The 11,906-nt window shown below is 44.7% G+C and overlaps 1 protein-coding gene across 1 annotated transcript in view; it reads right to left on the bottom strand.

The window, feature by feature from the left end:
• Positions 1-1,322, bottom strand: part of PTPRJ (protein tyrosine phosphatase receptor type J) — a 138,228-nt gene extending 136,906 nt beyond the window's left edge. The window contains exon 1 of the mRNA XM_074954874.1: positions 866-1,322. Coding sequence (XP_074810975.1) covers positions 866-922 — 57 coding nt within the window. The 5' untranslated portion in view covers positions 923-1,322. The remainder of the gene's footprint in view (positions 1-865) is intronic.
• Between the last annotated feature and the right edge of the window lie 10,584 nt (positions 1,323-11,906).

Genomic DNA, 11,906 nt, shown 5'->3' on the forward strand with positions numbered 1-11,906 from the left:
GCTGTAGTTGTTCCCACTGAATGAGCTAAAGTTCATCTTCAGGCCAAGACTGTCAAAATTGGTAACTAGTGATTTGGGGTCCTTTGGTGTTCAGGTGCCCAACCTGAAACCCCCTACCGAGGCCTGATTTTCAGTAAGTGCTGAGTACCTGGCCTCTGCAGGCCAGGCTCCTTTAAGGTATTTCAGAAGTGGAGCACCTCAACAGAAACATAAAAATAAATCCAGATCACTGGTCATTTTTCAGGGCCTTGCCCTTAAGAGGAACTTTAGTTCCTTCGCTGTCAGTGTCCAGGAAACAAGTCCAGCACACTTGGCCTCCAGACACACCCAGCCTCCCTGCCGCCGCCCCCATGACCTAGCAGCGCACCTGCCTGGCTCTGCAGCTTCACCCACCCCGCCCGGCCCGGGTGGCAACGCGACAGCCCCCAGCCCCTACTGTCCTGACCCAGGCCCCCGCCGGAGTGCGAGCCCCGAGAACCCCGCGCTGCCCCTCCAGCCTCTGCCCGCTGCGGCCACATGGCCGGTCGCCCGCCCCGGCGCCGGCGGAACGGCTTTCCACGGGACCCCGAGCGCGGCACAGCCAGAGGACCCACCGAGCGCGCGCGCGCTCCTGAGCGAGCCCCGGAGCCCGCTTCCCAGGGCCAGCCCCACTGACAGGTGGCTGGGGAGGGGGCAGTACAGGGAGGGGAAAGGCGAGAAGAGGACAGGTTACAGGCGCGGGGAGGAGCGCCCTGGGGCAGGCTGCATGGCGGGACGCCGGGGACAGGCTACAGCGCCCAGGGGGAGAGAGGGGCCGGTTGCATGCGGCGGGGGATCTGGCAGGGGCGCCCTCCAGCCCGTCCCCGGCTCTCCCAGGGCGCCTTACCTTGGCGAGGCAGAGCAGGAGCAGCAGGCGGAGGAAGAGCTGCCCTGGCTGCTTCATGGTCCTGAAGAGCTCTCCCCGCTGCGGGTGCAGCCACTTAGCCCGACTCCGGCTTCCCCGGGGACATGGCAGGGCTGCGCGCCCCAGCACTCAGCAGCGCCCGGCGGGGTCCCGCCCGCCCCCCGCCTCTCTCTCTCTCTCTCTCTGCGCTCCGCAGGCGGCTGCTTTCTCGCTCCGCCTGCCGCGCGCCCCGCGCTGAAAATGCGGGAGTTCGGAGCGGGGGCAAGTCCCGGGCAGGGTGGAGCGAGATGCGCAGGCAGGACTCCCGGTGAAGCTCGCCTCCTGCTCTGGGGAGGGGGAGAGTCAGTCACCTCCCCTCTGAACACTCATCGCTTCCGCTTCTGCCAAGGGGAGGAATTCGCCTCCTGTTGTCAAGGGTTTAAAAGGCCATTTTGCTGCTGGGAAGTTGTTACTGCACTTCCCCCCCCCCATCTGACATTCCCTCTTTCTGTCTCCCAGCTGGGCTGGACGAGGAAGTGGCTCACTCAAAACTTTTCTAGCCCTCCCACATTCTTTCTGCAATCGACTGGGAAATGGAGCCGGAGAGGGATGTTCTCCTCTCCCCCCTCCCCCATTCAGTCTCTGAAAAAGGACATTCTTAATGGGGCTTTCTCTGGTACTGCAAACAGGCAGATCTCCGCTTCGCAGAGCACATGGGGCTTGTTACAATATTTCTAGAGCGGAAGATTATGCACAGAACTCAAAGAACAGATTAAAACGAGCACATAGCGGGACGAATGGCATGTAAATATTCTTTGTGATACTCATGAGTTCCCAGAAGCATTGATGTGAGCCCGCATCCAGGGTGAGATTTAACAGGGCTACTCAGTTCTGGAGTATGCTAATTAACGAGGTCTTCTTTTCCTCCCCCCCCCCCCTTAACGTTTAGATTTATATTTTATGATCATGCAGCATTGTTCAACTGGGGAAACAGGAATGGGTGACAAAACAAAAACTGGTGTTCTGAAATGACTCAGTGAAACACACTTCACCCCGAGGAAGTTATCGGAAATAATTCCTTTCAGCTGACGCTCGTATTTTTTTTACCGCTTTTGTAAATGTCTGCGCAATTTCAAATGAACATTTTTATAATCTAATTTACTTCTCAGGGTTAATGTACGTTTTACATTTCATTCACCTTGGACAATGAAAACAGACAAGTTAGTTCCATTTTGATTTATAGTCAGTTTGGTCTTAATTCCACTTTCAAGCTCTAAACTCTGCTTCAAAGTTGTAATGCTTAAATTAGGAACACTGCAGGTGAATGACTGAATCCACTTAAAATCTATTTTAATTGACTTTTTTAATGATAAAAACATTGATAAACGTTTTTTCAAGACCTTGTTTTTACAAAATGTAAAATCTTTCAAACACTGAAGCATGTGCATAACTTTACATAGTTTTACAATTCCATACACACAAAGTTCTGTATATGTTGAAGTGTTTGCATGATTAGGGCCTAAATAGATCTGTCTTTATCTTGTTAGTCAAAATGAGGGAGTTTCCCTCATTTTTGAAATACCTAGATAACTACTTTAGAAAAGTACTTTACATTTCTTAAGGTACTTTAGAAAAAATGCTTTTTAGTATAAGTTCAGATATTTGGAGTGTTTTGAAACACAAACTATTGCCTACATACCAGAGACAAAATTATTATGAATACAAGTATATTATGAATATAAACAAGCATTTAATCAGGCTTTTCATTAATAACAGCCAGGCTAGAGTTAGCAATCTTTGTAGGGTAGATAAAGGGGCAGTAATTTTAATGAGTCACTTAGGGGTATCTTAAGGTATTTTATATTTGTTTGGTTTTAATTTATATGGACACCACAGCAATATCCAAATAAGCAATAGTTTATAAATCAAAATTAAATAAACAGCATAATACTACCCTACATTTGTATAGCAATTTTGAGAACAAAGGATCTCAAAATCATTCACCAACCGAGTGTTCCACCCTGTATACCTCCTTGGCTTCAGTGAGGCGACTTGTGTGAGAAAAGATCTGCAGGCTAAGCCCAGATGCACAAAAACTGTAGCCCTGATCCTTCAAGGAGCTTCCTATGGGGGGTTCCCATTGCCCACATGGAGCCCCACTCAAGTCAATTGGGGACTGGGGGGGGGGTCCACCCATGCAAATGTGATTGCAGAACTGGGACCTGTATAAAGGGATCATTTCACTTGCTCCAGAAATGCACCCATTTTGTAAAATTGTTTAGCAGCATATAACCTCAATTTAAAAATCCAGTCTCGAAAACTCTGTCATATGAGAATAGTCCTGCTGAAAGCAATGGGATTTCTCACATGAGAGTTTCCAGGATCAAGCCCTGAATAATTAATCCAACTACTATTGAAATTAATGGGAGTCCCTGTGGTGACTTTAATATTAATTTTATTGGGTGTTTACTGGGCCTGGGATGGGGGAGATATCATGGGTTTAAGGCGCTGTTTCAAATCACACACAGCAGGGACTTGAATGCAGGTGAGTGCTCTAACCGCTATATTGACTATAATGGGATGGGATCTCTCTCTTTCTCTCTCTAGTTTTTCATGAGGAATTACCTTAGGGCATGTCTTCACTGGCCACGTTAAAGCGCTGCCATGGCAGCACTTTAGTGTGCCTTGTGTAGTCACGGCACAGCACTGGGAGAGAGCTCTCCCAGCACTCTAAAAAAACCACCCTCACAAGGGGCGCGGCTCCCAGTGCTGGTGAACTGTCTATACTGGCACGTTACAGCACTGAAATTTGCAGTGCTCCGGGGTGTTTTTTTTCACGCCCCTGAGTGAGAAAGTTGCAGTGCTGTAAAGTGCCAGTGTAGACAAGCCCTAAGTAACTGATCTGACTTAGGTGCATAACTCCAGGAGCTGGTTCATGGCTGAGAAACCTGAGCGGGGCAGGGTGGAAGAGGTGGGGAAGGGTATGCCTATTTTTGGCCTATCAGTCTGGCATGTAAGGCCCAGATCAATAAGGTTAGGCACCTAAGGACATCTGGGCCATAAGCCCTTCCCCTTTCCTCTGCATTTTCTTCCTGACTCTGCTTGCTGTCTTCTGAGGATCTCTTTCCTAGGGTACATCTACACTGGAACTGGAAGGTATAATTTCCAGCTCAATTAGATATACCTGTGCTCACTCTGATTGAACTAGCACACTAAAAAATAGAAGTACAGCCTCAGCAGCACCAGTGTGAGTGACGGGATGGGCGAGATCAGGGGTTCTCAAACTGGGGGTTAGGACACCCCAGGGGGTCACGAGCTATAAGTCTCCACCCCAAACCATGCTTTGCCTCCAGCATTTATAATGGTGTTAAATATATAAACAAGTGATCATCAGTTGGCAAGAGCAAATTGGACAAATACACAGTTTTGGCAAAAAAGTGGGGTGTGACCCCTAACAGGGTGCAGAGGAATGTACGGGAGGGGGAGGGAGAGGGGGCAGGTGGCAATGCCAGCCCTGTGCAAGAGGGAGGGCTTAAGAGAGTGGCTTGGGCCGGGCCAGTCCCACTTGGGCGGGCAGCAGGGTATCTGCGCCACGGGGGGGGCCCTCAGGCCAGCCCTGCGCGGGCAGGTGGCAGAGGGAACTCGGGCCAGTCCCACACACAGGGAGAAGAGGGGGGCCTTGGGCCAGCCCCATGCGGTATCCCATTTACCCTTTGGGAAAATGTGGTCACCCTACACCTAAGTCCCTTTGTGGAACTAGGCCTAGATTAGCGAAACTTCTCTCCTTTCTTCAGAGAGCAACTGAGTGGCTACATATCCTCCTACCACTGGGTGCCAAACTCCCTGCCCCCAAACCTTGTCTGTCTAGATCCAGTTCACCTGTTCTGGTAGTCCCAGCCATGTATAGACTGTCAGTCCTCGCATCCCCAGGCTGTTCATGTCACAGGCACCCAAATAGGCAGAACTTTTGGATCCTGGGAATTCATCTCTAGAGTCTCCAAATTAGCACACAGACAACTGATTCTGTGAAGGCTGGTGAACATATTTAACTTTAAGCACATAAGCAATCCCATTGATTTCAGTGGGAATACTTATATACTTAAAAGTAAGCCCCTAAATTGGGGCCTTAGTTGTAAAGTATGCTAGTAACTGATTTATTGTCTAATTAAGATTAGGTTTATTCTTTACAGATACATCTGAGATTTGAAAATGACTCACTGAAATATTATACACACACATCTAGTGAAAAGGAGAAAGAGAATGCATGATGGGGTGGTATGATATCAAAGTTTTATTAGCATCTGTTTGGGATGACTCACAAGTGCTCATGAAAACAAGTGGGTAGAGCTGGTTGGAAAATCCAAAAGTAAATCCACAAAACATTTTTTGGGAAAAAAAACTATTACATACAAAATGTTTTGTAGAAAATTTTGATTTTTTTCCACAAAAAAACAAACATTTTAATTTAATTATTTTTTTTCCTTGAAAAAGTAAAAACAAACAAACATTGAAATCAAACTCTTTTTGTGAAATATATTGATTGTGATGAAACTGCATTTTTCAACAACAAAAAATGGTTGAAAAATTTTGCCCAGCTCTACAAATGAGCTGTGCAGGTTATCCCAAAACCTTCATACCACAGTGCACCGTCCTTTATTCTGCATACACCACCTTGCCCTCTCTTCTGGATGTTTACATGGCTTGGGCATCTGGTTAGCCCCAAAATCAGAAGAATGGAACGGTGGGTGACCCCTTACCCTTCCTTTCAGGTCCTGTGCTCAGTTCATCCAAATCTTGAGGATCTGCTCCCATAAGTCCAACTGTACAAGCTCTGGAGAGAGACAGGAAATATAACGAATATATTTTAATTATAATTAATATACACCAGACCCTCACTAGAACACGGGATTTGGGATCCATGCGCAGTACTGTGTTAATACGGGGACTGCGTTAAAATGAATTGCAATTAAAGTAATTAAATTTGGGATCCATGGCTGCGACCGCGTTATATGCGAATTCGTGCTATATAGACGTGCATTCTACCGAGGGTCTGGTGTATATTATTTTATTATATTAATAACCTCTAACGTCATTTTCAATAGAGTTTTGTAAACATAATGTAGTGATTTAAAGGTCAGATATCTTGGGAACTTCCAGGACTAGAAGCAAGTGCTGTCTGTCCCATTTAAAAGTTGGAAATCTCCTCTTTCCTATAGTATAAAGTCCATGAATGAAATCCACAACTTTGAAGTAAATGGCAAAACTCCCATTGACTTCAATGAGGTCTGGATTTCACCCAACATTTCCAGTCCTGTGGAATCATGAAATATCTAATCTTATATCTGTCACCGGTTGAGGCCTGAATATTGTCCAGCCTAGACCACAAACCAGTGCAATTTTAGGAGGGAAATTCCATATTTGGGAAATAGGAAACATTTTTGTAGAGGTTGATAATTTATAATAAATAGTTATGGTCTGAAGCTGTTGAGAGGTTTGGAGTGGTGAAAGTTGTGCTGATACAGATGCATGAGTGGACAAAGTGCAAGTGAGATTGTCAGAGTTGCCCAATTAATAAAATTTATTACATGGTTATCACCACCACCTATTTCTAAACAGAGAAATATATATTGCACATACACACCCACACACCACATGCATAGTGGAGACAACCTAAACTGCATTTATCATTTACTTTTAGCTGTCTGACCTGGACTCTGCCTGCTAATTCATCACAACTGTAAACAATTTGGTTATTACATGCAGAAAATGGGTTAGAGGAGATTTGCAGAGACGATATTAACCTCTGAATTTTTTCTTCAAATCCAATTAGTTTAAAATAGTCCATATGACCAAAAATAGCATGTGCTACTGATGCAAGAGACCTATAGCAAGCATAAAGGGGACAATGTAGCACATGAGATGTCATTCATGATTATCATTCAACAAGGGCAATGGGAGGTAGCTGGCACTGGCCATCAGAAAAACTCATGCTGCCTAGGGAATAGAACCTACCCCAATACGTCTACCAAAGGCTATTCCTGACAAAGATTCTGTATAGCAGGAGTAATTATTTTTTATCAAGATCCAAATTTTTTAGTCAAGTTATAGTCAACGTCCAGACTCCAGAGAAAACAATACAAAAATAATAACAATAATGATAATAAGTAATTAAAAATATTTTGTGGTCCTTTCAAAAGCATCTGGCGGTCATTGCCAGCCCCAACAGTTCAAAAATCATGACCCCCAAAAATCCTGAGATTTTTTTGAAAAGAGATTACATTGTATTTTTTGATCTCTTTGGATTTTTGAACTCCCCCTGCCCACCCTCCATGTGAGAGAAAATTAATGATATCAGCTCTCCCCAGTTTATTGAGTAAGGTGATTTTGGCCTCTAACTGCAAGAGATCTCAAACCCATTTCTATCCATCCCCTTGCCCAGCAATTAATTCTGTCCCCCAAACTCCAAATTAATCTTGTCCTGTCCCCCAATCCCCATCAATTCTGCCTCCATATCTGCCCTCCATCCCCCACCTCACTTCTTCCTCCCGCCCTTATTTCTGCTGCTCCTGGGGTTTTACACTCCTTTCTCCCATGCCTGGAGGGACTGCAGCAAGGTCCCCTCTGCTCCTTCCCAGGTCTAGTGTTGCCAGGAGAGAGGAGAGGGGAGATGAGGAGGTATCACATTGCTCACAGAAGAGGAAGGAGGAGGAGAAGGAAACAGGATCCTGCTGAGCTGCTGGAGTCTTTCTGCTCCCTCCCCTCCTATGAAAATGCTTTCAGCTCCTGAAGGTAGAGGGAGAGAGCAAAGCCTGCTTCTTGCAGCAGCCTGGATTGGATGCTTTTCTCCAGGAGGCGAGGAAGTAGGGAAGGCAGCCAATCAGAGGGGGATTTTCCCCAGGCTATGTTGAAATTCTCAGAGGGCTGGAGTATCTGGTGTTATTGCCAGACAGGCTCCAGCCAGGGCTGAAATCTTGTGACTAGAGAAAAAAATCTGTACTGATGGCTTGAACCCCTGGTGAATCTTCCAAGATTGGCAGGTTCCGTAGACCAGCCAATGGGGGTAAATCCCACTTCCCCCTCCAACTCCTGAGGGAATAATCAGTCAGAAACTCTGCAAGATGCAAAGAGTTTCCAGTTCCTTGTGCAGCAATAACATACAAAGGTAAACTGTAGGTTTCAAATGTGCACTCAGCTCTTGAATCAACATTCCCAGGAGCCATGTCTTCATTCCAGATCCATATACGGAAGGTGCTGATTAAAACCTCAGTTCAGCAAAGCGCTAAAGCAGGTACTGACCTATACTTATCTGTTTAACACCATCCCTATTCAGCCAAGCACTTACTCATGTGCTTAGTTTTAAGCTCATGTTTAAGTCCCTTTGCCTTCTATGGGACTTTGTCAAAAGCTTAGGTGTTTCACTGAACAAAGATAGACTTCTAAACAACTCCATAAACCTTAGACTCCAGTCCTGCAGAAAGATACAGGTAAATAGAAATGGCCAAAAGAGCTGGGATAGACATATGGAGGTTTTCAAAAATGGCTGCTGTATAAATACAATTAAAACAAAAGAGAAAGTAATAACAGAAAGAAAAAAGAATGAACAGGAAGGAAGAACTGATTTAATTTTTCAGATCTGCTTCCCCATGAAACATTCTCTGACTTTCCCCAGGAGACCACGAGTGATTTTTACATACCATAATGCTGCATACTATAAACATTTAAGCTTGGACAGAGTTTCAGTCTTAAATCTGAATTTCCTGAATTAGTCAGTTTAAGGCAGATCCTTAATGCTACTTGCATGTCTTTTGTGTACGTGTGTATTGTCTTTGAGTGTTTTACTAAAAATCTTTAATGAAAGCAGGAGTGCTAGCTTTGAGACACGCATGGGCCCATTACAAGCTGGTGAATTCTATTCTGGATGTTGTACTTAGAGGGCTTGATTTGAACCTCACATCAGTTTTACACAGGTGTCAGACCTGATTTCCACTGACGTAAGCAAAACTAGAATCAGGACAGTGCCTTCGGTAGGAAAAATAAAACCAAACAAAACCAAGGCAGATTGTGGGCCAACCTGCATACGGGCAAGGAGATGTAAGATGCCCCCTTGCGCTATTGCATTGCTGCTCCCAGAGTGAGGAGGTAAGAGGCTCCACAGAGCAGCCTATCTACCCTTCTGCCCCCTCACACACACACATATGGGCAGGAGGGAGAGAAGCCTTGACTCCTCCCTCTCAACACACCCTGCAATGTAGCTAAGCCAGCACATCAGAGAGCGTACGTTACACCAGATATAGGTCTGGTCTCGCCCTGGAGCAGCAGAGAGACAGGGAGTGTGACTATGAGTCCACTAGTCACAATCTCCCTTCTGGCCTGCTCCAGAAACAGTTCAAATGTCTTTAACAGTCCAGCTCCAAATAAATGTTAAAAGTGGGATTTTGTCAATACAGGCATTAAAGAACATCACACTCTGTTGTGTGAATAGGTATTTCCTGAACTCTGTTAACAGTAAAAAATCCTCATGAAAAATACTCATGGTTTTAAATTAATTTCTTTAAATAGCTACCATAATCAAACCATATTCTAAGCTAGTTATAAAATGGAGTAAATAATAATACTTTGCACTTATTTAGCACCCTCCATTCAAGGATGTCAAAGCACTGTAGAAAGCACTCAGATATAATACAACAGAGATGAGTGCCACAGCAATCACTAAATACAAATAAAAAAAACCTATCACTAAATTAAGTCTCACAAGACTTGTGTGGTAGACAAGTATTAGAGACAAGTATTCCCATTTTACACACTGGGAAAGAGTGAGGGAGAGGCTAAGTTACCTGTACGTTTCACATAGTAAGTCAGCAACAGGACTCAGATAACCTAGTCCCCTGCCTTCGCCAGAAAACTGTCCTTTCTCCCTATGGCCCTGATTCAGCGAACAATCTGATTCACAAAAGCATGTGCTTAAGTGAATAGGAATGGAATTAAGCACAAGCTTAAGTGCTTTGCTGACTCAGAGCCTACAGGGGTTCTGGAACAATGTGTACAGTGGGGGTGCTGAGACCTATTGAACTAAACTGTAACTCATATATAATGGAAACCACTTCAAGCCAGGGACTGCTGCAGCACCACCTGCACCGCTAGTTCCAGCACCTATGACAGCCTATGCTTTTCACAATGCGCTTTGCCAGTGTCCTGGGCATAGGAATCTCTAGAAATGTCTGGTTTGCTAAGAGCTGTGATTCACACTGCCATCAGGGACATCACATGCTGAAAATGGAAAAGAAAAATTAACAAAATTGGGGGGGGGGGTCCAAAATGTTTCTTCTACCTACTCATCCTACAGCAGCAATAACTACCACCGCACAAGCCATTTCCTGGGAATTAGTGGCTCATGGCTGTATCTTAGCGCCATTGGTTCTTAACAGCTGGTCATTAACCATCTGGAAATGCCCTGTACCTAAACTGTTATTGCTTCATGGCTTGCAAATTTCATTTTTGTTTATACCAAGGGCTTTTTAAAAATTCTATATGTGTAAAAGGATTAAGAAGGAGAGTAAGGATTGCTCCTGGACTGAACTTTGTATTCTACTTTCACCCAGAAGTTAATTTCTACAGGGGAATCATAGAACCCCTTGACAAGGTTTAGGAGAAAAATATTTCTAAATCCTTATAATCACATTGTTGAACAGAGGTCTGAGTTCAAGGATGGCCTCAGGCTCCTCTACATCAGCCTGGGAGGAATGTGCAGGCTGCCTTATTCATGGGCACTCAGGAGCCTCTGCTATGGAGAACTGTTTATGCTTCTACTACTTAAGTATGGGGTGAGAGAGAGGAGGCGAGATTTTAAAAAAATGTATAAAAGAGAATAGAGTTGCCCAGAATGATAAGGAGAATGAATCTTGCTGATAAGGCTCATCTTGCAGATGGGACTTGCCGTGTTCTTTTCCCTGTCAGGAGAAAGGAACCTCTGTCAAAACAAAAAGGAAAAAGTCTGAGCACAACTATTCTTTAACTGCTTACAAAGCAACATACCTGAGCACAGTATTGTGCTCTATTAATTGCAGTATTGGTAACAAAGATCAGAGCCTCATTGTGCTAGGGGCTGTGTAAATACACATTGAGGACCAATTTCTATCTCACAGAGCTTACAATTTAAATCAACAAGACAGCCAGTGTTATTATCATAGTTTTACAGATGGGGAGTTGAGACATAGGGTGATTTAGAGTTTATCTCTCCAAGGTGTTCTCTCTGTGCTCTTGCTTTCCATTGAAGTAGAGCCAAACACACAGGAGTGCTCAGCTCTGGGTAAGATCAAGTCCTAAATGACTTGTGTAAAATGACAGGGTAGGTCAGGAACAGAACCTAGATCTCATGAGTCCTAGCCCAAGAACTTAACCACAGAACCATCCTTCTTCCTGTCAATAACTGTCCAGGGCTCTGAATCAGAAAATGCTATATAAGTATTCTGTCCCATTATCTATAGCTATAGTTTTGAATTTAGCTTACATAACTGTACCTGACTAAAGCAGGGGCCTGATTCTGAGAGGTGCTTAGCACTGGTGCCTCAAAAGGACACCCAAGTCCCAGGCTGGGACAGGAACTAGCTAAGAAAATCAACATACAAACTGCTCCAGGAACTAATTAATGCTCTTTTCTTCTAAGTAGCATCAATCTTTTATCCCTAAAGAAGAGAAAAAGGAGGACAAACATATTCTGTTTAGATATTTCCTGTTTTAATGGAGGGTAACACCTTGCAGTCCAGAGTCTATGTGACTGAGCTAATCATGGGCAAGATAAACACTGTACATAAATTAAGATAATATCATGCCATAGAGTAAATACTAGGTGTCAGACTGACAGGATGCCAGGGTCAGAGTAGGGAGAACAAAAGTATTATCCACCCGCTAATATTGCACACCTGATACAAGAGTCTGTCACAAGTGCGGTCTCTGTGCTCCTTGCTTCCTCTGTGCAGTCTCTGGGGGATAAGGGCCTGTGGAGCAGAAATAGTGCACAGCAAGGAGTACACTGAGCCTCTTGAAA

The sequence above is a fragment of the Natator depressus genome, chromosome 6 (genome assembly GCF_965152275.1).
Source record: "Natator depressus isolate rNatDep1 chromosome 6, rNatDep2.hap1, whole genome shotgun sequence".
Classification (NCBI taxonomy): Eukaryota; Metazoa; Chordata; order Testudines; family Cheloniidae; genus Natator; species Natator depressus.